At 39.4% G+C, this 27,658-nt stretch overlaps 3 protein-coding genes across 7 annotated transcripts in view; 1 reads left to right on the top strand and 2 right to left on the bottom strand.

The window, feature by feature from the left end:
• tpk1 (thiamin pyrophosphokinase 1) overlaps window positions 1–15,510 on the top strand; it is a 65,634-nt gene extending 50,124 nt beyond the window's left edge. For all 4 annotated transcript variants that reach the window (XM_083995591.1, XM_083995593.1, XM_083995590.1 and 1 more), the window contains exon 9: window positions 14,732–15,510. In XM_083995591.1, coding sequence (XP_083851717.1) covers window positions 14,732–14,877 — 146 coding nt within the window. In that variant the 3' untranslated portion in view covers window positions 14,878–15,510. The remainder of the gene's footprint in view (window positions 1–14,731) is intronic.
• A 103-nt stretch (window positions 15,511–15,613) lies between these two features.
• sec61g (SEC61 translocon subunit gamma) lies at window positions 15,614–17,701 on the bottom strand (the record flags this gene model as incomplete). Of its 2 annotated transcripts, XR_014596280.1 has the most annotated exons (4): window positions 17,552–17,623; window positions 17,044–17,147; window positions 16,765–16,867; window positions 15,614–15,785 (listed from the first exon to the last, which is right to left on the bottom strand). XR_014596280.1 is itself a non-coding variant. In XM_083995594.1 (3 exons), the coding sequence occupies exons 2-3, from the start codon at window positions 17,135–17,137 to the stop codon at window positions 16,761–16,763; spliced, it is 201 nt and encodes a 66-aa protein (XP_083851720.1). In that variant the 5' UTR covers window positions 17,138–17,147; window positions 17,552–17,701. The 2 variants fall into 2 exon arrangements, 1 of the variants encoding a protein (XP_083851720.1); XM_083995594.1 differs by lacking the exon at window positions 15,614–15,785 and having other exon boundaries at window positions 16,761–16,867; window positions 17,552–17,701.
• Window positions 17,702–19,914: 2,213 nt separating this feature from the next.
• Window positions 19,915–26,933, bottom strand: LOC311003662 (retinol dehydrogenase 12). The gene is made up of 7 exons (XM_083995456.1): window positions 26,850–26,933; window positions 26,051–26,166; window positions 23,629–23,784; window positions 23,338–23,442; window positions 21,228–21,437; window positions 20,216–20,408; window positions 19,915–20,030 (listed from the first exon to the last, which is right to left on the bottom strand). Exons 1-7 carry the CDS (start codon window positions 26,858–26,860, stop codon window positions 19,928–19,930), a joined length of 894 nt encoding a protein of 297 aa, XP_083851582.1. The 5' UTR covers window positions 26,861–26,933; the 3' UTR covers window positions 19,915–19,927.
• Window positions 26,934–27,658: the final 725 nt, after the last annotated feature.

Genomic DNA, 27,658 nt, shown 5'->3' with positions numbered 1-27,658 from the left:
GTCTCAGAAAATTAGTTGGATATAAACATCTTTCATTTGGATCCCTGAGGCTGAGCATGTCTTAAAATGTTATTTGTTGTTCTTAGGGTGTTGAAAGATGCTATTTAAATGATAAATTCAACAGACGTAATTGAATTCACCGCTGCAGAAAAAAGAATAACGTAGTTGATCGTGTCCTTAAATTGCCAGCCAGCTGCGTAGGTGCCGAGTCTAATTCCGATTATCCGATAAAGCCATAATCACAATGATCAGAGTGCACAGGATGCAAAATGACGTGGTGAGGCGAAATGTAAGGAGGATGTGGTAAAAGTAGAGACTAATGGAGAGGTGACAGGCTAGCCTAGAAGCGGCTGAGTCAGAAAAATGAAACGCAAGGAGAGAAAAGAAGGATTTTGAGGACAGAAGTGAATGCGAGGTGGGAAGAAAAAGGTTGTGATGTGATGACATATGAGAGGGTGAAAAAAGACCTGATGGCAGGCATCTCGCTTATTTGACATTCGAGGATTCTGACACACAGCAGGAAATGGAGGATTATGGAAGCTGTTGGGAAGTATACGTACCTCGGAGCTTTAGTGGGAGCTTGTATGCATGCACACGCACACAAGCGCACACAATCTCAACTGTAATATAGTCAATTTGCTATAAAGCATCCTTTGCTGTTCCTTTTTGCACAAGAAGTTCTTGTTTCCTGATTCCCTCATTTATTCCTGGCTTTTTCTGTGCTCATTACTTTCATTACTCCCAATTATTTGATATCAGGTTACAGAAGATGTCACAGGTGCAGTGTTTGCAGGAGAGTGAGTTTGAACAGCAGAGGGAGAGATTCTGTTTCCTTTCTCAAGGATGCTTCACCACAGCAGACACTTGCCAATAGAGTTGGCTAAAAAACAGTTTCCTTGTGTATTTCTTTCTCTTAGTTTTATCTCTCTACTGGGAATAAAGTGATTATGCTTACCCACCATTATAGTCTAAACATGTTTATCGTGGGCCTTGGATTGCTTTGTTTTGATATGAAAGAGGTAAACACAGGTTTATGAAATCACAAAAAGGGTTGAGTATTGGCACTAGTTTCCCGTACCAGTTCATTTCTGATCGACAAGGTCCCGGGTCAGTGGATTTCCTGATTCAATTCAATATGGAAGTACAATATCAAATTTGCTCGGATATGAATGAGATCCTTCGAGAAAGGCAGCCTTGAGAGCCAAACACCCTGCAACCTAAAACATGAAAAACACAAACAACATCCTCATCAATTTGACATGTGCTGCAAATACTCAAAACATAAGTAAGTAGACCAATACTTGAAGCACAAACCAGCATGGGCACACACACTTGGTCCAGCTGACTAGGTGCTGCACTGTGATTAAACAGAGTAGTGAGATCGATGCGCAGACAGAGAGAACACGCCGCTTCGTTTGGTTTCTTAGCCTGGCTCTAAGTGGAGCTTTCAGACAGTCGAGAGAGACAGAGCTGCAAGCTACAAACAGCTGCTTCTACGAGCCTATCCTTATCGAATTTGAATGAATATGGGGATTACTCTGGTAATTATTATTATGACATTTAAATAATTAATTATTGGTTCTGACATAGCCATAAAATGTCGTTTTTTTAATCACCCAGAGTAGCTGTGAAAGAGTGAAGGAGAGAATGTGGAGCAAAACTCACACAACACATAACAACATCCCGACCCCCTAAGCCCCCCACCATCATATCAGCTATTGGCAATTTCACAGGGCGACAACAGGAGGATCTTTCAAATGAGATGATTGAGACAAATGAGACGGTTACCTGTGGTCAAGGATGGTTTCTCTTTGTTGCTGCTCCTCTTGGCCTGGTCTCACACTGCAGCAGCAGTTTTCTTGTGGCCCATAATGTCTGCCTGATATGCTTCAGGGCTTCTTTTTCTGGGCTCCGCCAAATCTGCTTTGTAGCTCTCCCCGGGCCGGCCGCCATTAATGTAAACCTGAAGGTGGGAACTAAGGCACTCTGCACCCTTCTGTTGATGGCTGCCATTCTGCAGCAGACAGGATTTTTCTTTTCTGATGTTTTTTTAAACAGAAAATATGCAAATCATATTTCAGACTGGAGCATTAAGTGCGCAGTTTTAATTAGTGGTACAATAGCTTGCTTGGCTTGGCAACTGATGGCCCTGGGAATGTGTATCTTTGTAATGTTTTATGAATTAGACTGTCAAATTTTCATTCAATAATTGAGTAGTTTTTTTCAAATTCAATATTCTTATTCTCGCACTGACGTCTTCTTCAGACTTGCTCTTCCTTTGTTCGTTGTACTGTAGCTCTCCTGATCCGCCGCCATGCTACGGTCTTGTATATTTTCATCAGAAGTTTCCACTTTTGTTTGTTCAATTGTCCTTATTCTAAATGTCAAGCAGTGCATCTGTTCTTCCTTGGATCAAATAATACAGCAGCCATCTGTGGCAGCCGCTGTGGTGTTTGTTTGTAGCTTCATGTGCTGATTCCACCTCCATGAAATTAGTAACTGTCAAGTGTAAATCATTATGCCTAACAATTAGACCTCAAAATGAACCACACGTTGGGAATTTGATTTGACTTCAGAGAGATTTGATTTGATCACACATGCACAGAAAATTGCTCAGTTCTCATAAAAAGCTGAAACTGGGGAAAATAAGTGTGCCCCCCCCCCCCACTCGCCCTCCCACACACACACACACACACACACACACACACACACACACACACACACACACACACACACACACACACACACACACACACACACACACACACACACACACACACACACACACACACACACACACACACACACACTACCACCACGCTTTCAAAAAAGTTTCATCAGTCTTTTGCACTCACCTAAAGGCTTTTTTCAATGTTTTAGTTGTACATTCAAAGTGCAGTGTAAGAGCAGACCATTACTGTGTTATTAGTCCAGACATCATTAATCAGCAATAATGGGTATAATTCTGTTTTCATTAGTCATACTGCTTATCCTTTTAGGGTTGCAGGGGAACTGGAGCCAACCCCATCTTACACTGGCACACTGGTCTATTATACAGTGTCAACATACAAACAACCAACCAATTATATTCATATTCACGACCTATTGGCAATTTAAATTCACCAATTAACCTAAACCTGTATATGTATTTGGAGCGTGGGAGGAAGCAGATGTACCTGAAGGAAACCCACACACTCAAAAAAAAAAAAAAAAAAACATTACAAAGTCTTGCAATTATTTGCACTTTAAAATTTTGTTGCATAAACAATAATACTGAGGCTATGACAATTTATTTTATTTTATTTATATCAGTCGATGTAGAAGCTCAACCCAGGTCGCTGATATCAATGATTATGCAAAATATGGCTGACATCTTTGCACTCTTGATTGGTCATGCCCGGGTACATAAACCCAGAACAAGCTGTTATTGCCCTGGCTCTTGATTATTCATTGGTGTTGCCTACACTTTAAGACCTCTGCCAATTTATTTGCATTAAGTAGCACGAACCTCCACTTTTCCCTGCTCATTTTCTTTGCTGCTGTGCATCCCATTGCCCTCTTCCCACCTCTGTACCCTGCAGAAAATAAGTGGCGCTGGACCACCCACAGCAAATAACCACTGTAATATTAATCTGACATAAAGGGATGTCATTGAGTCTCCACAGCCTTGAAAGGAGGCGAGGAGTCACCCACTGAAAACCACTGACATGTTCAGCTCTTGCACAGCAACCTTCAGATCACACTGTGCTTGTGTGTGTGTGTGCATATGTGAATATTTTACCACATTAATGCTTTCAGTTATTTGGAGGTTGGAGGGTTTTCTTTTCACTCTACCAAATTATTTACACTGATAATAATGTTTAACCGTGCTTAGCGTTAAATGTCACAGAACTAGAGATACACTCAGCTCGGTGAACCTCATACACACGCTGATATCGCACATTGCTACTATATACAATAATTGGGATTTTAATGATTTGTATTATTTTGTGCAAATGTCTTCCCTTTTGAAAAACAACACAGGAAGCCAAGGTCAGTGTGTCCCTTAGCAGACACCTGTGTGATTGTTTCCTCCTTCAACGGTGTGCATCACGACACAAGCATCAATACATGCAATAAGCATGCAGCAAAGATCCTCCATTACCTTTTTTTAATTAATGACACCTTATCTTCATGCCCAAGACACACAGATACAAGATAAAGTGTAATCACAAGCTCACTCCAGGTCCACAAGTAAGAAACAAGATCTCGTATTAACCACCAACAATCAGATGTAACTGTGGTATCTGTTATGAAACTTATATTTGCTTGACACTTTTAGAGGTTGCAGTGTCATGCTGACGTTGAATGTGGTGAAAAGGAAGCAGGTGTGGGTGTAGGATGGAGAGATCCAATGTACTTTCTATAGGCCTTGATAATGCTGCAGTTCAAAACATGGATCTATAAAGTGTATTTTACTTTTATTGGGGTGTTGGACTTTTAAATCCTCAAATATTTTAAAAGCCAGAATTGGATAGAAGCTTCGGTCTTGGCTTGATTTTTTAAATTGTTCTCCTTTTTCCTTTGCTTTGATGGATATTGCCTCTGTAGAGTTCAGTGCATTTACATTAGTGATATGATGGCTACTTTCAGGAGATAAAACTTTCCTCGTCACTCATTAAAAGGGTTCACCTTAAAAGAACTCAAGCTAAACAGGTAAAGTTATGAAAAAGACAATGACTGAAGGTTTTATCAAGCACATGGTGCTTAGTTTAAATGATCGACACAATCAAGTCTGTTGCCTCCGGCTTTTGAGAACAGCTGTCTTCCATAACTTATATGGCCCATGTATATTACAGTGAAAAGTAACATTTTTGAAGTCATGACAGTGTTATGATCTTTGACAACCCTATCAGTTTAACAGCTGTCTCCTCGGGCCTGACAGCAGGAGACAAAGGTTCATATTTTATGATATGTATCTTGCACCATATACAAGTGCGGTTTTACTTCAGTGGTTCCAGTCTGTTCTGGTACCGTTTAAGCAGTTTTACAGACCTAATGCTAGTGTTTCTGGTTAAGGACTTATAGCATTATCATAAATAGACTATCTTAACTTTATGTGTGACCTGCACATGCACCTCAGCCTTACAAAATTAAAGGTCAGACCCTCTGCTGATACATTTCACTGTCTGGGATGGCAGTTTTTGCGACTTTGAAATAAGTCTCAATTGCACACACAAACATCTTCCAGTAATTCTGAAATGCATTGCGGACCGGAGTGCACTCAAAAATACAGCAGCCACATTTTAAATGGCCATTACATGCCTGAGGCTTTATGCTTTGTGTTTAAACACCCATTTCCCATTATGCTTCTCACTGGCAGCAATCTATTATGTTCCTTAAGAACTAAATTGGGGTCAAGAGCTATTGCTAAAGGATGAAATTCCTCCAAGTGTTCATCTGGAGGACTTCCACTTTATGCCACAAAACTTTATTCCCATGAGGGAAAAAAAGCAAAGCCCTTCTGGATGATTATAGATAGGGGGGTCAGTTAGACAGTAGGTCTCTATCTGCAACTGACAGCTACTATCCTAAATGTGTGTGTCCAAGTGTGTGTGTTTGGCGTGTGGAACCTCCTTAGTCATTTCTCTGTGACTCAGCCCTCTCTCATCCAACAACTTAATATTAAAAAGCCTTCATCCCCCAGCAAACGCAGGCTGAGTTATGGCTTTTGGCACGGTGTGGGTGATTGTGTGCGTTAAAACCTGCTTCATCATGGTGTTTTTGGCTTAGCATGGATCATAATGAACAACAAAATTTGAATAGCTGTCATTCACTCACTCACTCTTCCCTGAATGTGTGTGTGTGTGGTTGGGGAGGTTGGGGAGGTGAGGGCAAGTGGAGAGGGGGATTTTGTTGAGTATGGATTTATCTTCTCTTCTATAAGCCTTGTGTTTTTTTGTGTGTGTGTGACTCATTTTGCTCTTGTTTGTGTTTCAGTGTGCTGTTTCCTTTGGAATGCAGATATATATGTATGCAAGTGTGTTATGCATGTGATAGAGAGTGAAAGAAACTTCTGTGAACCATGAACAACGGCTGTCAGCCCACTGATGACAAGGCTGTGGAGGCTTTCCTCTCTAAAGTTTCCACTCAGCTTGATATGCAAATGAGCTGCTAGTACTCCACATCACCGGTTCCACCTCTGTTCTTTACAACTTCAGCATCATACTGTATACCCATGCACTAACAAGCACCGGATACATACATACACAACTCTTGGAGTCATAATTGTTAAGACTATAGGCTTGAGTGCCTCTCATGTGGCACCGTTGCACATAATTAATGTGCCATTTGAGTTTGACAATGGCATTGCTCGAAAAGATACTAAATTGTATTAATTTAAAAGAGGAAGGGAAATGACACATCCCATCATGTTGTTTAATGAAGAAGACTAATCAAGACAGACTCTGTGGTCTTACACATAATCATGGTAGATAATGCGTTAATCATCACTGATTATTTTATTTGAAAATGGTTATATGCTTCATACTGTATCAATGTGTTCTATATCTCAAACTGATATTAGATGACATATAGATTTTATCCATATTTCTCACACCTAATCCCAGCGCTTCAAAACCCACAGATGAGGCTACATTCACCATCCCACTGTTTGAAATGTCATCCGAATGCTAAGGGAACTTTGAATGACCCAGTGCTGCACAAAGACACACACACTTTGGCAGTGGACATACACACACTCACACATCAACACAAAAACAACATAGACAGGTGTTAACGTTTGATTAAAACAAAAACCCTGAAACATGTGAACCCAGATGGATTTCTGCAACTAGACTCTCAGAGAGCCAAAGCAATTGAGAAATCTTAATTAAAAGTAAACTTTGGATAAGATTTAGAAAGCTTGCCCTCGCTGTTAATGAGAGTACGCTGTTTATGCAATGTAAGCCTTCACAAACACATCGGCATGCAAATGAGCGTTGAGTGTTTTGATAAATACTTCACTACATGTTCCATATTTTTAGTTACGTTCTGAACCTTGAGACTCACCAAGAGCATGGAAATGCAGTATTTTGACGATCCAGGCATGAAGCAGCATTTAGCTTAATTTGCTAAGATTCAATCTTTGAACTGTGCAGGTGGCACAAAAGTTCATGTGATAACATCTTAAAGCACCTTTTAGCACTCGCTGGGCACGCAGTGATGAAAAAAACTTCTACACATCATTTCTTCTCACCTCTTTTGCTGAAGAGGGTAAACATGCTTCATGAAGACTACTACTAATATATTCTGTATTGACTGAAAGCAGCAGGGATTTTCCCTGTGTTGAAGTTTTACGTGACGTTCTGTGCTGTGATGTTTGGTTCAAATTCTCCAAGCACACACACAATAGCCTTATTAGAAAAAGAGGCGAGTCATTTCGATCCCTTTTAAAGATGTGAAACAGCAGGGGAAAAACATTTTGATATGAATTCAGAAAAAATAAATGGATATGTTGACAGGACTGCCTTTAAAGTTTTGTTCTGCTGCGGAGATGAAGCGTTGCAGCTTAAGCCTTCTGGAGTGTGTGTGTGTGTCTGTGTGTGTGCGCAGCCCGAGATTTCAGTATTCAGGAAGCATTCTAAATACAGGAAAGGATTGTTTTCAAAGGAGGGCAAAGCAATGTACTTTATCTTGTAGTCAAACAGATAGATGTGTCTGACAAACTTGGTTCAGTGAGGTCTTACCCAGTGTCCCTGCCAGCGGCAGACATCTCTACTATAAGATCTCCCTTTTTCCTTCTGTTTCCCGAGATGCAAACACGTACCCTGACCTTCTATTCTTTTCATATCTCTTTTTTCTCCCCTTGCTTATGTTTTTCTGCTGGCCTAATGTTTTTGTCTCATTCTTTCAGGGATTCAGTGCAAAGAAATTAATCTATCCCGCCTTTATCTCTCCGTCTTGCTTTTTCTTTCATATCCCCTTTCTACACGTGTTCCCGCTCACTCTTTCCCTCTGCTACACCTTTCTACATAATGCCACCTCTCTCTGCCCTCCTACCCCCCACCACCAACACCAACACCATCCACTTTCCTAACTCTCTCTTCTTCCCTCTCCTCACACCCTCCCTCTCCTCCTTCGCTCCTGTTCACCAAGGTCTTACAGAGGGGAAATGAAAAGTGTATGTATTCTGTAGTGGTGCAGTGTGGCAGCAGGAGGGGAAACTGCTGTTTTATGGTTTTATTTATGGTTCTGTAAATTTCTGACGCTGTGCACATCACACACACGGGGCAGAGGGGGAATGAAGAGCAGCCTGATGTGAACTGCTGCTGGTACCCCCAGTGGAGACTAGCAAGGAGGCAGAGGAGGAGGGAGCACTTGCCTACACATATTAGACTTTGGACCAAATATGCATTAGTTACAACCTACTGCAATACCTAAACACAGACACTCAAGTATTCATGAGAGGATACTAATATCCACAAACACATAAACTCCATCAATTTATCTGCTAAAACACTTCATCAAGCAAAACCCATGAACAATGACTTATCCCCATAATCTCCCTCTAATATCAAAACACAAAATTTGTTCTCCCATCTGTTTGCACTTTCGTCTCTAGACTGACTGATATCACAATCCCAGCAGAGACGAGTTTTCTTATCTGAAGGTCAACTTAATCCAGAACAGTATTTGTCACCTCACACTCTTAGACAAACCCAGCAGTGCCATCATAAACATTTAATGGAAGCAGCTATCATTGCACTGCAGATGGTGCTAGTACTGCTAGTGCATGCCTTTGCCTCTGCTCACGTCGTGGCCAATAAATAGCTTTGAATACAAGGCGAGTGCCTGATAGAGAAAATGGGCATCGCTGTATTGAAATCAAAGGCAGGTATAATATGCATAGTTTGTGTTTACTCTAAATCGAGCACATCGAGCACATCAGCAATGTTCGCAATCCCATTTTACCACAACTCAAAAGTGAAGTATTTTTACATTTTATATAATAAGGATTTAGTCTGTTTGTGTGTTTGTTTGATTTTGTTTTTGGGTGATCATTGTTCACACTCTGAAGGATTTGAATCAACTGTTCAAACAAAACTCTAGGAGGCTGTCCTGCAGTTTTACATCTGAATGGTTCACCCACAAAAAAGAAGAGAAAATACACATCAGCATTTCCTTGTGTTCTGTTAGAGTAAGATTACTTTCTTACTTTGGTTGAATAATGCAAATTCTGGATCAACTAAAGATTTTAAGCTTTTTTTTAAGGGGTGGGGTGGGGGGATTTATCCGCAAGGTTGTTTGGTGGATCTAATTTATTGTGAAGGATTAACGTGCACACATTTTGTGCAGTCCATGGACAGTAATGCCATGTAATGTCATTCACAATGTGAAACACATTCATACGCTCACCTCATGTGAGTCATTTGGATAGCTCTTGAACAAACATGATTAATAGAAAGCAATTTTCCCTCTCTAACTGTGAAACGCAGTGAAATGTGATAGCACAGTGGTCTGAGGGAGTGGAGGATCTTCACCACCAGAGAGCAATTTCCCTCTCAGTGACAAGACGTGTTAAAAGGGAACACATGTTCCTCACTAAGCGCACTGGGCCATAATAGGTAGAGAAAATGATCTGTTTTTGTTTGTTTTGGATCACAGGGATGAAGTTATTTTAAAAGTGCACTGTAAAAAATGTTCAGTTGCCTCAACTTAAAGAAACGAGTGAACTTGTTGCATGAATTATTTTGAGTTTTACCTATACTCTTCCAGTCTGGTGGGGTCAACATAAAAACATCTGTTCAGTGTTCATTTGTCCCTCCAATTAATAATAAGTTTTCCCAACAAACACCATCAAGTTTTAACAACTAAAATTACAGAATTTACTGAAAATTTGATCCCTCAGTTAACATAAATGAAACCTTGTCATTTGTTTATGCTCAAGTAACACTAACATTTAAACACATAAAATGACTATCTGGGGAATGATTAAACCTTTCTAATATGCATTCTCTAAAAATGTGAGACATAACATGTGATGTCTCACATTTTCCTGTCTGTGAAACATTTGTGTCTTGCCTTGATACTGAAGGGAATTGGTATCATCTCTGAAAAACAAATGAATAGACATTATGGAATATTCAGTGTCTTTAATGTATATTAACATAAATGAAAGCGTTAGATGAGTCACATCCACAATGGCTCTGTCACAGATTAATTGACACCAATGTTTCAGTGTTTAGAAATGCTTGTTCCAGCACCTTTAACATGCTATCTAAGAGCCTGATTACAAAAAACAATGGGGAGACATAAATGGAGCAGCAACAGTCCTCTCTCCCTTTCAAAAATGGCCTCTAACACCCATAATTCCCCTCTCTACCTGTCCGCTGCAGTGTGAGAGTCTGTGAGTCTCTGCTCTCCTCGCCCACCCTCTCTCCTGGGTAATTTGTTGTGTAAATACGGTCTACTTACAGCTGACGGGCCCTTTCAGCTGTGGCGCTGGAAATGCAATTACAGGCAGCAAACATCTCCATTGTTATCACTGGAGGGTGCGACGCTCATTTCGGTCCCCTCTGCAACGGGGGCCGGTATTGATCGGTATCAGCTTTGAGGAGGGGATTACTAATGAAGCCATCTGAAAGCCTTTGTGCTCAGTAAAGAGTTTGCACGCGCATATGTGTGTCTGTGAGTGTGTGTGCATGTTTGTAAATGGGAGACAGACAGAGATAATCTGTGTTGGTAAATGTAGGTGGTACTCACCATTCATGTTGGGCATGCCTCCTAATGTTTTTATTGTAGTGTTCTGCTGCCTCTGGTGGCAGTTCCTATTAAACCAGTTATCAATTCCTTACCCCAATATCCATTTTCCTCTTTGGTTGTAGTGCAATCATATTGTGCAGAGGGATAAATCCTATGATGTTTTTATAGCAATTACATAAACAGTTATGAAAGGTTTTTGCAATTTATCTGTCCTGCTGGGTCTTAATGTGTGTGGAAATTGCCATCTTCTGAGAAAATAGATGAAGCTATTTACTATTTTCAGTTATTATCATGGCGTTAACTAACATTAATGAGTAATTTGTATTTTTTGTCAAGCCTATTCCAGACCTTATTTAAAGACCTTAAATACTCTCAAAACTTAGTATGTTGGTAACTACTTGTGGTTTAAAAACTTTTTTTTTTATTATCAATTAACAGTTTAACATTCATAAATTCATTTAAACTGTTTAATAATTAAGGTGTGAACATAGGAAAACAGTGCCACTACTGATATCACGTTTCAATTAAAAAAGCATCAAATCTTGTTACTATAACACAATATCATACACAAAAGTGACTTTTCCCCCACACCACTGAGGGGAGACAAGAAGAAAATCAGAAATCCATTGTGTACAGTAACTAAACGGTTTCAGCTTTGGCAGACGCTCATATGTTCACCTAGGACCATATTGCTCATAAAAGAGGCTGATTGAGAAAACAGGTTGGAATTAACATCCCATTTGTATGCACATCCACATAGTTGTCCTTGTTTACTCGCACATTTACCTGTAAGGACTTTTTGATCCTCCCAAAGAGACAAATAAAAGTGTGCATGCTCACTCACGCGTCTCGCGAAAAACACTACCGCAGCTGCCTTGACCTCTGTCTCGCTCAGACGACCCTTGTGGCTCGGCTTGTATGAATTGGGTCGAAACACATTACCCTGCTGAGAAAAAACCTTCAGGCCTGCACTTAAACACAGTCGGACATTATTCCCATACGCCCATGGCATAGGGACTGTGGCCCTGTGTTCACTCAATTATTGAGTATCTTAACTTCACATACAACTTGTTTTCCTCCCAGTTTCGCGTCAAGCTGGTCTAATATCATAGTTACTCTACAGTCTTTGAAGCAGAACAGGTTTTTCTCTTGCCCCTGTTTGATGTTCGTGCAGTCGCCTGTGGACAAATGATTTGCTTCCTTCTATCCTGCTTTGTTCTTTAGTGTTAATTTCCGCCTTTGCAGAATAATATCTTTCACCAATAACATCTTTGCATATTCATTAATTTCTTATTTTGTAAATTTCTTCGTGTTTGCCTCTTTTAAATCATGTTGAAACAATGCAATTATCAGGTGTTGGTTCGGGTTAATAGTGTGCAAGATGTTGTGTGATGTTTGAGCCGCAGCATTTGCTAAAACAGGTTGCATGATTAATTGGTCTCTTTACTCTTCTTTGGTACTTCTTTGAAATTACCTCTATGTAGAAAATAGTCTGAAGAGTTGTATTTTTCTCTCTGATCCACACTCTCCCAAAATGTCAGACCTGGAATTGATTGGTCTTATTTTAGATCTCCCTCATATTTTATGAAAACTAACTATATTGTACTGTAAGTGTCTGTAGAAAAAATATAGAACTTATAATTAACTTGTCTGTTGTTTTGCAACTGAAACCTGCACAAAACAAAATTAAAATTGTATTTTGGCCAGAGTTTGGCTACCAAAACATCTTGATATGGCCTGCAATCATTTTGTCATTTCATTTAATAACATTTGAACTGGCTGGTCAAGATTTTTAACTAATAGCAACATCAGACAAGTAAAGCAACTTCACAAGTCTGGCACTAAATGCCCTGCTATCTTTAATGAAAAATGTGTGAAGTGATACCGGTGCATTTTAAGGTCATTCACCCAGGCCAAATATATTCAGAGGAACAGATGGCGATGCTCGTACCGCAAATGATAATAGAGCAAGACAAGTAGAAACAAAAACCTCACCTGCCCTCCTCGCTCCAGCTGTGATTCGTGCCACTCAGAGCACTAATTCTTCAACTTTGCTTTCAGACGTTGCTCATGGATCCCCAACGTCAAGCATAATTAGATCAAGATGAATTAAAAAACAAAAAAAGTCAATGCTGAGAGACAGAGTTCTTCAGGGATGACAAGGAAAAATCATTGTGACTTGGTTTATGAGACACAAACAGCCTTAAGCCTCCCCCAAGAAAAAAAATTCAGTCAATTCAAGCCAAAAGTTACAGCAGAACTTTTTTGGCTTTTCCAAGAAGTATTACACCCAATATGTGAATGTAATGACAGCAGCATTTTACAGATTCCCTGAACTGTGGGGATTACAAACTGATAAAGGTGAAATATTTTACCATTTAACTAGCTTCAAATAGTAATAACAGTGAGTGATAATAGTGGATGAATAACAGAAAACCCCAGGTGTAAATCCCCTGAGGTGTGTTTGCCCTTTTCACATTAGACATGATCCAACAGCTCCACTCTCAGGGTGCTTGTCAGCTCAGTTTGTTCAGACCAAATGTTGCGTGAAGAAATGTAACTGTTAATGGGGAAAAATGACACACAAATTCATATTTCTGCCATTTAGACCCATTGGAGCACAGCCAATGGTTTGTTATTAAGATTCATTGTTTTGCATGAGTGAGCCCCTCATAAAAACTCACATGTACAATACCCATGGTGGCGACCGTTTCAGTATTCCTGACACTACTGATATCCTGGGATTTTCACACACAGCAGAGTTCACTCAGAATGGTGCCAAAAAATAAATAAATAAAATCATCGAGTGAAAGGCATTGATGAGAGAGGACAGAGAAGAAAATCCTGCCTGATTGGAGCTGACAGAAAAGCTGGGGTAACACAAATAACTGCTCTAAAAAAAACTGTGGTGAATCACCTGATCTGAATCCAATAAAACACATTTGGGGATGTGGTCAAGTTGATTCTCAGCTGATGAATCTGCAGAAATGATGTGACGCATTCAAGTTCACATGGTCCAGAGTCTTCTTATCAGACTGTTTCTACCTTGTTGAATCCATAACACAAAGAATTGAGGCTCTTTTTATTTTTATTTTTTAGATCAAATAGATTAGATTAATATGGTGCTCCTAATAAAGTACTCAGTGGGTATATGTGAGACCAGTTTATCTTATCAGTACTTTCAACAACGTGGTTATAAACCTGTTGCTGACTGCTCACACAGACTCACAATTGGATGTGCTTGAGTTTCCTGAGCTTCCAGATTTAACCACTTGAGGTCAGTGTTGGCCAAGTGTCCTCTTCAGGCTGGATGGTTCACTTCAATCACTTTAACATTTGCAACGTCAAGGTGGTTAAAAATCAGGCTGAAAACAACTACACCCATTTCTATTTACATCTTGAATTTGTTAAAGTGAGAGTGAGGCGATTATGTCTCCAAGTGTGGAGCCAACATGAAGAGTTACTTATGAAACTGGAGCTAATATTATACCACCACCACCTTGCAATACATGTAGCCTTTGTAAAAAGTTGAAGGGTGAAAAAAGGTATAGTATTCACTGCATCATACTTATAATATAATTAGTGAAAAGTAAGTAGCTTGAAGTGGTTATTTTGCTATGTCAGCTGAAGGACTCTCTTTTAGAGATTTTCTTCACCTCAGTAACCATAAAGTGGGAGTGTGCTCAATGGCCTGTGTATAATAGCCTTAGTGAATGTGTGTGGTTTTGGCTGTGAAGCTTGTGTGGTCCTCAGACCACCTCACTAGGCCCAGATGTCTGTGTTAAGACACAAAGCAAAGTCATGTGGGCCACCTCACCTCAGTGACAAAGCCATAAAATCTCCAAGGCTTTCGAACAGCCAGGCAGGAGAAAGGACTCACTGGAATTTATTTCGGCACGTTGAATAATTTAAATCGACTAACAGGCTCACTCATTAGACCCTCATTACTGCTGCATGTAACTACATTTAATCCGTCTTCTCTGTCCAGATAACCAGGTCCTGCAGTTTGGAAAGCTGGTGAGCACCTCCAACACCTATGAGCCTGTTGCCCCTGGAAACCCCAGGAAGCCTGTAACTGTGACCACAGACCAGCCACTTCTCTGGAGCATGGGGATTCGCAACGACAGGGATTAGCACAGGAGAGATTACTCCTCTGTTTTTTAGTTACACACTGGATGAACTGGGTTTCCTATTAATTAGCTATAATATTAAGCCAGAAATGATCTTATGAACACCAAATATCACACATCTATTTTTTTATTATTGTACTGTGTACTGTGATATAATCAAGACATGGTCAGTATGGATCACAGGTAAGCTCAAAACTGAACAAATAGATCTGATCAGTGTTTATAGGTTTTTATACAGAAGTGGCCATGCCTGCATCTTTTTATACTGTATTCTTACAACACGCCTTGTGTATATTCACTGTACTGGGTTAAGTTAAAAATGAACTAGCCTAATCCTAATTATGACTATGCACCTTTATATGTCAAGAAGCCAAGCCTTATTCCAAACAACACCCGGTTCCTTTCATTGAAAACATATTTTGATAACAGGCACTTTTTAAAGTAACAACTGACATAACACTAAATTGTAATGAATTATAATAGTCATCACATAATATCCTTTTAAAATATGCATGTATCTGCTTCATATTACACCCACAACATGTGCCTTTGACATCACCCCATTCTAGTGTTACCTCGTTACCACCAATATCATCCCAAATGTTATGTAACAGAATAAAAGGTGTTTGTGCCTTTGTGTGAGTTCATCTTTGTACTTTTTTAATTAATGGTGGGAAAAGGTAAATTGCCCCAAATAATAATAGTAGGAGAGATATTTGCATAGACAGGACAAATCAATCTGTGGGTTTCCATTTGTTTTATTTACACAGCGAAATATAAATGTTGTGCACAGAATGTAAAAATGCCATCCCTTCAGACCCAATCACACCAGCCCAATAACAGTTAACAGCACCATCTCCCGTCCAAAAGTTGTGAAGTTTGTGTTTTTTCTTGACCAGGATTTAACCGCCACTGGAGGAAAGAACACACACAAAAAAAACAGTTAGAAACTGTAGAAAAATCTCCAATGTCTCCAAATACAAGTATTTCACTGCAGTGAACAGTTGAGCAGCAAACTCATTAAGTCACAAAATTACCAGCCTTTAATATGTACCCATAATAAGTACCACTTTAGTCACATCATACTACTGTATTAAACTTCAGACATTATTATGGACTGTTATGATAAACGAACAGCTGAATAGGGAAAAAAAGAAGTAAATATTTTCTATAAGATTTAAATGTAACCATGTCACAAATGATTAAGTTCTTTCACATTGTTAAACAACAACAATGTCTAACATGGTAAATCACTTCTGATCCTTTAAGAACAAGTTAATTCTATGTTAACATATGCAGTAGATAATTCTACCTGGAGATACAAATGTAGTAGCCTAATTTTCAGTTCCTATGTTAATTACGTATATACTTTTTAACTGTACTGGTAGAAACTCAGAATTTGGTCTCGCTTGGATATTTGATCATTTCTGCTGCCAACTGATTAGTAAGGGAGTTGCTGACACCATGTACTGGTAATGTTTTGGACAAGAGCTATAATAAGACTATTATCATTTACTGTGGATTTGTCAGTGGTAGTAGCAATAGTATTATTAATGTTAAGGTTAATTAAGCATTTCATTTAATTTGATTTATATTGAAAGATTAAGACATGGAATAAACATGCTGTGCTGCTGTACAACAGATGGACAGACATTAGTTAATTCCTGCATACTCCAAACAGATATTATTTACAATGCTTTGCAGTGAGGCAAGGGACAATTAAAATCAGATAATCAGTAAAGGTTAGCGAGTAGAGTCCTTGACATGATCAACATTTGACAGAACACCACAGAAAACTCTCCATCTTTGTACAGTCATCACTGATAGCAGTGATACAAAGGTTTAGACAGCACTTTAGGTCGTGATAATAGGTTGATACAAATGTACTTACACAATGATGTTGTTGATGGGGATGTGAATGAGTTTGACGAAGAAACCGATGAAACCCATGATGGCAAACCCAATAGCTGTGGCCATGGCGATCTTCTGGAATTCTGTATGGGAAACAATCGATGTTAAAATAAAATCAAAACATAATTTAATTACAGCGCTTTACTCGTCTTGCTCTTAAAATCACGAATGCAGTCGCCGAGCAGCTCTGCTTTATATGAATGATTTGACACAGTTTCCGGTACAACGAAAAACGAAGACAATAAATATATTCTTTTACCTTTCCTGTCGGGTTTCGTGCATCTTTTTACGAGCCTGATGGAGTCTTTGACGAATTGCCGGCTGGGCTCAACAAACTGCATCACCTGATCCATGGTGTAAGTTCTGCATATAAGAGGTTTTTAAAAAGACAAAAGTCAGAGTTGAATCTTGGACTGGTCTTGGTGCTGACGTTGACTTTAGCACACCACTGAAAACAAGCCTTTCACAACTCCCACACCCAAAATGACCGATATTATGCCACATATCACATTGTTTTACCATTAAATGTTAACTAGTAGATCTAAATACGTCTTTATGATTGAACAAAACTGAAACAAAAACGTAGTTGTAATGAGTAGCCAACTCCTCTTTGCTAGCTATCGCAAGAAAAGCTATTAGCACGACGTAAGGTTAGATAGAAAACCAACAAAAACAAAAGTCAAATATTTCACAGTTAAAATATTAGAATAAAGAAATAATAATACTTTTAAAAGAACTAATATCTGAAATAAGAGCACTTGGTTTACCTGTGTCCGAGGTCGTGTGTGATGAGAAGACAGTCAGAGCAGTGAGGGCCACGTAGCGTTCAGGCAGCTTGTTACTGGAGAAAAGCTGACGTAGACTTTAACCGCGCATGCGCATCCGACGCTGTTTTGTTTTTTATTTGAGCTCCAATCATTGTCCACAGCGCCACCTGCAGGCCAGGAGGATTATATACACGAAGGCAGCCAGCCGGCAGCTATCAGTACAGCAGGGTTTGTCTCAGTCATCATGGCCCTGGGATAACGAGCAACACCCACGATTCAGTGTATATATGTATATATTTTTTGTTTGTCTATTCATTGTATGTTTAATGTCTGAATATTTGTATTTTTGTATATATAAATGTTTAATTAAAAAAAAACAAAAAAAAAAACACCACGATACCAGGACCCTGAAACCTATATTTTTATATCACCTGTGTTTTTCTAACTGTAACATATAAAAAAATATCATACGTGGGAAAAAAGGCCTAGTAATGCACATTTTATTCTAGCAATAGAAGTTATTTTATTATTTTTTTCTAGATGATATATCCAACTTTATTCCAACCTTTTCCTTCCAACTATTTTCAAAATAAAAGCACTTTCTTTCCCACACATTATTGTTTCTTTTTTTAACTTTATTTAAGGCATTTTCAGTTATATAGACATAAACTTACATACATACATCACACATTATTGTTTTTTACTACATGTAAACAAATGTATATTGGCCTATATTTTTAATCCGGACAAAGGCGCTTAACAACAAACAGTACTGTGCATTTCAGTTTAATGAGGCAATAAAGGGCAATTTTCAATTTTTTTTTAGAAAAAGGTGTGAACTTTGATTTGGAGTGTGATTATGCACCTTTCACAATACACACATTGTTTAGAGAGAGCATTGGTCCTGTCCTGCACCCACTGCTCTTGTTCATGCCACATTCTTTTGGTCTTAAATACCCTCATGTGATTTAGATTAAGATACAGTTTTTCGTAATATAATTCTGTCTTCTTCTCTTGATCTTTGTTCTGCATTTCACTCTATAATTTGACTAGTGTTGCTCTTAGAGTGTCATCATTTCAAGCCAAAGTTTTCGTGCTGCATTCAAGATCCCACAGGACAATAATCTTAGTACACGGCCATTGTAAATAATACCAAACAGCATTAGGATTTCAACATTACCTTTTACATCTGTCCCTTGAGGTGACTGTGGAGTAAGTCACAAAAATTGTTTGGGTGGTACTTGCTAAAACCTCCCCCATGTTATTAATAGTCAAAGCCTACCTAATCTTTTTAACCCTTGAAGGAAAAATTCACACCAGTGTCACATGTTACGTATGGCATCTGACTACAGCCAACCCAGCAGCTTGAAAATGTCAACATTACCTTCATACCCCGAGAACTCTTCAAAGTTACAAGCAGACAAATTAACAAGCAAAGTTTGTATTTTCCAGTCTTATAGGTTTATTTTTTTACATACATGCTGCCACGCCACATTAACACATTCCCAATGTCAGACACATTGCTGAAGTCACAACATGCCCAACATTATAGCCACATTACAACAAACTGTGTCACTGTATGGTGCTTTATCAACAGGAAAGGCATCTGAAACTGCAAAGTGGCAAAAAGGCAATTCAACAATAATATTTTAGACAAAGTTTTGCAGATGAATAAAAGTCTATTTTGATACTTTAAAGGGTTACAAAAGCAGAACAGGAATCACATCATATTGTCATCTAAGTGCTTTAAATGTCAACCACAGGTATACAATATTTCATAAAAATGTTATTTTAAAAAAGAGACAAATTTTCACTGATGCCAGAAACTTTCTGCCACAGTAGACACATCTAAAGGACATGATTGAGAGACTTTCAGAATAGATCATGAAAAAGCAAGATCATGCAGGCTAATGTATTCTTATAAACTAAAATATTACAAGATCAGCAAGAACAGCATCAGCACTACAGATACAAAAACAACTTTAAGAATAGCCACATCAGTTAGTAGAAGCACAATAAAAGTGTTCAAAACGTTCAAAATTATTTCTTCATCATTTTTTCAATTTCTATAAAAAGTACAGAAAAGTATTTGAGTGGCAGTGAATGTGAACAAACAGTTTCATAAAGGGGTAAAACAGCATGCAATTATTTGATTAATGCAATTTGCTAACCCTAAGCGCTTGGAGCTCTTTGCAGTGATTTACTGGTTTTTGGACAGTATTGTAGTTCATAAAGTAATGTCATAAAATACATTTTTGTCACAACAGTAACAGAAACATCAATGCCTCTATAAAAGTGCTTAAAAGTGCTGTTTGAAAGATGATATTAATATATAGCATATACAATGCCCTTACTGCCCAGTTAAGTGTTTGCTATTCATTCCCAGGTGATGCCAAGCATACTGCAGCTGATTTCCCACAGTTTCTGGGCCAGGTCATCATCAGAGGCAGCTCTTGAACACCTTGTAGGGGCACAGTCACTGAACACACACAGGGACAGAGAATGGTCATTATTACTGTGTTACACAAGAATGTGTTACACAACTACATTAAGTGATTTTGTTTTTTTGTTAGTCAGCAGGTAGAAATAGTAGGCAGCATGAAGCAGCACTCTGAAAGCCCTTATGTAGCCAATTGAAAGTTGGATGAAATACTATGTGTGTACCTGAAGTAGCCTCCACTCTGGCTCTCCAGACCTGGTTCCACGGCACAGTAAATAGTGGTTTGTGCTCCCTCCACTGTTGTCTTGGTGAAAATCCTGAAAATCTTCACCGCCACCTGAATACACTGGTGCTGGTGCCTCCACAGGTCAGACTGCACCACCCCCGGGTGCAGAGAGAACACGCTCACCCCTGTGCCTGCAACATATGTACAGACACCCACGCAGTCACCTACAGTACATACATACTGGACTGTATATATGTTAACACATTCAAGCAAATACGACCTGCTTATTTACACACAAGTATTCTGATGTTATGATTTCACATATAAATCCGTGGAAAATACTTAAGCAGATACAGTGACTGCGTAAGTGAATAAGCTTTTTCTGTTGTTTCTGAAAATTAAATTAAATAGCAAAATTTGGCAACAGCATTTGCATTCTATTTTAATTTTATTTTCTCCCTTAAAGCCCAATCGTCTGTTCCTCTGGACTGAGTTATACTCCAGATCTAGAGAATCAACCATTAGCTTGGAGGGCTTCTTTTCTTTTTTTCTAAAGTAATTTCTTTCAGTTCTTGTCCATTAGGCAAGACAAAAAGAACAATGGATTGAGACAGCAAAATGGCTCATTTCCAGTTTAAATCTGATTCATATGTAAGCTTACTTCCTCAGAACAGACAAGAAAAGACAATCATATGGAGATGAAGATGAGCACTTATACAGTCTGTCAGTAATGGAAGGTCTGGACTTGCTTGCCGCTGTCTGGTCCTATGTACAACTGAATACGTGGCTATTTTTCCTGATTCATATCTCAGTTTGCCATCAAGCATCCAAGTCCAAACATCAAGACTTTCCTCATCGTCACAGCAAGAAACATACATGCATGTCCACAACACAAAGCTGTGGATTAAATCTAAAGGCAAATCTGCCACCGAGCTATTTTTCTGTCATCTATCCCTAACATGTGGTTTCATTGTGCATTAATGACATGAGACTCGACTATCTCGCCTTACCTTGTAACCGTTTGGCTAGTGAGCGTGCAAACAGGACATTAGCCAGCTTGCTCTGCCCGTAGGCCTTCATCGTATCATAACTCCTCTCGCTGTTGATGTCATCCAGTCGAAGCCCAGTCCAGGTGTGCGCCACAGATGCCACAACAACGATACGGGCCGGAGCTGAGCGTTTGATGAGGTCCAGCAGCAGGTAAGTCAACAGGACGTGACCTAGGGAAAGTCATGAGATGCACAGATTCATCCCAGCTAAACACATGTCACACAACTCTCACACACAACATATCACACAAGCGCCTGCAAATCTAAACTGGAATATGTCTGGAGTGCATCAGATTTTCCAAAATAGTATGGTATATCTACTGAAATAAGAATCCGTGCAAAAAGAAAAAGGGCACACTTGTTTTTCACCTAAGCTATTTTGATGCGACTTCTCAGCTTTGGTGGAGGTGCATTTTAAAGGATTTTTCATGCAAATACCAGTCAAAAATGTTTTTTACGGGTGTAAAATCCAAGAATTATTCATATAATAGTGCTAACCAGCATTTATCAGTGTACCATACCTGCCTTGTTAGCTCAGCTTTTTATCTAGCTTATCTGGATTAACATTGGATGGAGTGGCCTTTGAGGAGGATGCCCAGACACCCAGCTGTGCTCACAATGCTAATGGGAGAATATTCTTGCCAGTATGGCATGTACCAAAATCTCGGCTTCACTCACAGCTCACCACTTTGCCCATTTTTGGATTAGCCAGGAGTTAAAAGGAGTCAGGTGGTGCCACGATGATAATGGCAGAGCAGCTCATCCTCAGCTTCGAAACCACTCGGGGCCTCAATCATCTTTATACACACTCTATAGACATATCGCCATTCAACAACACATCAATTTGGCTACAAAGGACTTTAAAGGGATCAATGAGAAAGCTGAAGCAGGTATAAAAACTGTGGCACCAAGAGCCTCCTGGTTCTGTGGTTCTTCTCCCATGGTAGCCTGCCTCTCTTTGCACAAACAGACCATTCGTTAATTTACCATGTTTACCTGAATCCTTGTGCTGATTGAATAGCATACATCATGATAATATGGCTGAATATTTACTTTGTGCTGTACTTGTGACTCCATGTGATGTTGAGGTCACAAGTGGCTCCTATTCATAACCACCAGCTCAAATCAATCATTAGCTCTAACTGTGTTGTCGGTGAGAAGCTCATTATTCCCACCATACACTAACACATGTGGATGGGAGGCCAACTGAGGACACGCTATTGAATTTTCTCTTCAGTAAATAGACTAATCTCAAAAGAGCAAGATATCCTAAATTCAACTGATGCTCTTTGTTCACACTGAGGAGAAGGGGTTAATCTGTTTATCTAGTACTTCAAACTAAGTCTGTATTTGTCATTCAGCCTCCTAATACAGTAAGCTGTATGTTAAATGCGTTACAAGCCAAACAACTTAATTACGGGACAGGTTTCAATGACCAGTAGTTACTGAATATTATTCTAAATTATCAACCATGAGGTGGGACATGACTATATTTAGATAAAGTGTGACATGAGGAAGGAAACTTCAAGATCTGGTTTGAGTCTGGTGCTTTCCTTACAATTGTTCTGTTTCTCCTGTTTTCCTGTTGACCCTACCAGCAGTTTCCATAATGTAACATACACAATCCACATATAGAGGATGTTTGTGAATGCACAGGTATGTATACTGCTGTGCGCGCCCATATGTGTGTGGGTGCCCGTTTCTGAGCACAACATGTTCTTGTCTCCTGTCAGCCTGTGACAAAAATACCACCGAGGAAATGATCATTTGGAAGGAAGCCATGGTCCAATACTGGGAAAACACTGACAGCTTGAAGAATACAGTAACCCTGGTTCATTTTCCTGGATGATGTGTTAGTCAGCTAGGCCGTACAGGAGTTATACAGTTTGTTCATAACATCTCTCAAAAGAAGATGTCTGATAATTACCAAACCTGAGCAATTTAAAAATCCTATTTTTATTAATCCTGCTGATAAACATCACAGCCAATCAAACAACTTCACTTAATCCCATGCCTGCTCAACAGAGTCCCAAAAATGTACATGAACATGAAATTTTCATATATGACTTACCCAAATGATTGACCCCTAACTGCAGTTCAAAACCATCCACAGTCTTGGAGTAGGGACACATCATGACACCTGCATTGTTTATCAGGATATTCACTTGTTTCTCCTCTGAAAAGAATATTAGTTGGTTAGTTGGTATAAAAAATATTCCAGAAGTATCATACATTAAATGGAGGTATAGGTGCAGTTAATATTTGGTAGATAGACACACACGTGGACACACAGTAAAGGGTAATTTTGAGTCAAGTGTTCTGATCTCTGAACAGCCTTTCTCAAAATGTGTCAGTTGCCCACCTTTGATGATGAGTTCAGCAAATGCCCTAATGGACTTGGTGTCAGACAGATCCAGTTTCTTGATGACAACATTCTCATTTCCTGTGTCTTCCAAAATGTCCGTCCGTGCTTCCTCTGCCCTCTCCAGGTCTCGGCACGCCATGATGATACGTGCACCTGGGAAAACAAGTGTAATAATGTTTAATTACACAAAAAGTCAACACTGTCTCTTCTGGCTTTGGATTTTGTTGCCTGTTCTTCCCATTCAACTGTCAAGTCTTTCTCATAAGCAGAAGCTCTGAGTTTCTACTAGCTCACCAGCTTGCTCATTTCTCTTTCCCTGTGATGCATGCTGAGTTCGCCCCCTCATCACCCTGACTTAGAGAGAAAACGTAAATAATATAAACATAGACTAGTGCAAACTGTATGTACATCATTTCACAGCAATTCTCTTCTCTCAATTGTGTGTTTTCTGATCAAGGCACTAATTTTGTTCTATAAGTGAATTTTACTTCATGACAGATCACAGGACACAGATAACCAGCAGCCATTCCTCAGTCATTACATTACACCATAAACTTGACAGCGATTTATTTAGGTACATATTCTACGCACAGGAGATTGCAATCCTTTGAAAGTTTCCCAACATGAAACTAGAACAGCTTTGTTCATTTGAAGGCACACAGAGCTTCCTATGTCAATTAAGAGAGGAAGTACCTAAATCTCACAGTGCACTTTTGACTATCCTCTAATGTTTTCTAAACTCTCGTTCAGCATCTCATTTAGCTGACTGCTCCACTCACATGAACACAAGACTCTCTCAGCTGTGTCATTCTCATTCGCCTGTGACGCAAATTACGATGCATTCTCCTTAATGAGACTAGAAAGGGTCTTTGAGGACGTGCGTTCTCGCACACACACATATACACGTACACACTCTCTCCTATCCAGACAAGCATGCATCCTCCTACACACATACAAAATAGCTGTTGTGCCCAGCAATTATGGAAGCGGAGAGCCATTAATCAGTTGGAGTGCGGTGTCTGTGACCCATCACAGTGTCTTTGTTTCTCCCCCGCTGCTCCCATGTGGGAAAACCCAATTGTTCCCACATCCCCCTGGTAGCCAAGTTCACTCAATTAGATAAAACAGTACGCAAACAGTGAGAATGGAGGGGCACAGTGAGTCAAGTTAAAGATCACCCACCAGATAATCACACACTGAACGCATGCATAAATAATATAAATATGCAAATAAGGGCAAAAAACAAATAACGGCTCAAGTGAGCCTTGATCACTGTCTGCATATTCAGACTCAATAATATGTAATTATGGCATTGCTTCATCATTTCACTTTTCTGACATTAACTTTTGTCATTTGACATGGATGAGTAATATGTACATTTCACTTGTAAAGAAGATAAATGCACTTACGAATGTAACCAAACAAATAAAGGATTAAATGTCTGGTAGGGGATGGGGTTCTGCCCCAAGCAACTACCTTCTTATATGAATCATTAAAAAGCTAATCATGTTGTCATCATATTATTACATAATCCAATTTAGTGGAAGGTGATGCTGTAATTTGATGGAGCATTCTCATTCTCCTGAAACAACGAGCACAGTGTGGCATTTCCACTCCTCTAACCTGTGTGCTGTGTTTTTATTCTCTCTGCACAATCTTTTCCATGCATTTTATCCAAAATATAACTTTCTGTTTTACATTATAGATTAAACTCAAAATTAAAGGAAAATTCTGAACATGTGCACAATGATTGTTTTCACAAAAAAAGGAGGCTAATGCCATGCTGAGCCTTTCAAGTGCAGACGAATGAACAAACTGAATCACATATGCAGAACCAGTTTTCATATTACTCACTGTGTGCATGTGTGTGTGTGTCTCTTTCAGTCTCTGTGTGTGTGCACTACTGGGTGCACCCTCCCATCTCTCTTTGTTGCCTGTCTGGCTCTGGAGTGGAGCAGACCCTCACAATGCTCCCTCTGTCCCCTTGATGCTTCGTCTCTCTTGCGTCGCTGTTATTTGTCTTCTCCCGCATTTGCAACGTGTTAAGCAAGATGCTCTTTTTTGTTGACACAGCTTCAAATTTCTTCCCTATGTCTGCCTTTGGACTTGGAACTCATATATGGTGTGCTCATAAAACCACTTGATAAAGCCTGATAATGCATCACAGACATAAGCAAACAAGTAAGTATAGGATTAAACCTGATTCTATGGTGGAGGTCTGAGGACAGAGGCCATAGTTAAAGATCATGCTTCACAGCTTTACATCACCCAAGCATTAGAGCTTAAGTCCATTGACAAGTGTGGAATGTGTAAGTCACAGTTTGAAAGTTTGTTAAAAAAAAACAGGAGGAGAAAACAGATGTAGGGTGACGGGTCCATATCAATGCAACCCAGCTGGACAAGCAACACAGTACAGTACCTCGTCTTGCCAGGTCCCTGGCCGTCTCTTTGCCTATACCGGTGTTGGCTCCGGTGATGATGACTGTTTTCCCATCAAGCCTCTCCTGACATGACCAGCGGTTACAACACACACTACTGAACAACAGAAACAACCATTAAAGCACAGAAAAAACCTATGAATCACAGAAAACTTTCACAATTCTGATTTTTTTTTTTTTTTTCAAAAAAGTATTTGTCATCATTATAATAAGTATTTTGGAGAAGTTTCAATCCCTGCTGCTATTTCTGTCAGTAATCTGTCTCATTCAACCTGATCCTTTGTGGAATTTTCCACTAAAGTTCAGAAATGTTGAGGAAATAGATCCAACACACTGAACCCAATATTGAGTGATTCCAGTGAGTCCTTAACAAAACCTTGACATTTCTATGACATTTAAGAACACCTAAGTACATCCTGTAGCTTATAGTAGGGGATCATTGTATTCATATTGCTCAATTGATTGTGAGATGAAAATCAGGATATTTTCTTGCAAGAATGTAAAAGAATCACAATTTCAAACTCACAGTAACATATTCAAATGAGCAGAAAAAAGTCACAGTGGTAAATGAAACTATTTCACTCTAGGCTATATAAATAATGTATAGGCAAAGAAAAACGATCTGAGTTCACGCAAAGAGCAAAATCTCTACATCTACTGACAAATCTGGAGCCACGATGGAGCATAATCCCCTTTACATGTCTGACATTCCTGTTAATACTAAAGCCAGCCACCTAACCTCTGTCGTTTCCACCGGCTGTGTGTCTGCTGCTCTCCTACCTGCAGTGCATTCTTCCTTTTGGAGCGCAGAAAACAGAAAAATCCACCTCAGGACTTGAGCATGAAATGAGCACAACACCTCCTTCTGTCTTCACAACAGTTCATCAACAGATTTCGTGTTTGCCTTCTCTTCCCCAGCCCCGCCGCCCGTTTGTCATCACAATATCAGCGCTTGGCCAATCAGGAGCGAGCTGACGCATAATTGATTCACAAGTTACAGGCTGGGGAGCTGAAGGGAGGGGTGGGAGTGTGGGTGGGGGGGCTCTCCTGCTGTCTCCTGCTGTCTGACAGGCTGAAGAGTTTCTTTTTTTCACCACAGGGCGCGCGGTGAGCATAATGTGCAAAAAGAAAATGAGAGCCCACACATGGCTGCTTAAAGTTTCAGCTCCACTGGAATAGAAGGTTTATTACCTGTAACCTAATGGTTAAATATGTCTTTATATTAATAATACTGTGAATTGCCTTCTGGCTACTTGATTTCCCCCTGATCCAAATTGGACTACACTACTCATATCTTATCCCAGCCTTGAAAATCCCCAAATTACCTGAAAAAAAGAAAATCCATTTGGAATATGAGTGATGTTTTTTTTTTATTAATATTTTTTATTAGCAGTAGCTATTATCATTTCCTTTTCCAACATTTTTGCATAGCAGCCTCCATGACCTCCGAGTTTTCCCAGTCAAATTACAGTCAGAAGGTTCAACCCATTCTGGTTTCCTGTTTGTCCACTTAACACACACACACACATTGTCCATTATCACATATCAATATTCACAAAATCTAGCTTGATGTATTGATGTTATGGCTG

Source organism: Trachurus trachurus, assembly GCF_905171665.1.
Source record: "Trachurus trachurus genome assembly, chromosome: 20".
Taxonomy (NCBI): Eukaryota; Metazoa; Chordata; class Actinopteri; order Carangiformes; family Carangidae; genus Trachurus; species Trachurus trachurus.
The sequence above is the reverse complement of the archived record's forward strand: the minus strand, read 5'-3'. Positions and strand labels throughout refer to the sequence as shown.

What these genes read in the sequence shown, in the direction of transcription:
- LOC311003662 (XM_083995456.1), bottom strand. An exon ending in CAGGGACCTGGCAAGACGAG is followed by an intron (nt 23,785 to 26,050) that starts GTACTGTACTGT and finishes TTGTTTTCCCAG; the next exon opens with GTGCACGTATCATCATGGCG. An exon ending in CAGAGTGGAGGCTACTTCAG is followed by an intron (nt 20,031 to 20,215) that starts GTACACACATAG and finishes GTGTGTGTTCAG; the next exon opens with TGACTGTGCCCCTACAAGGT.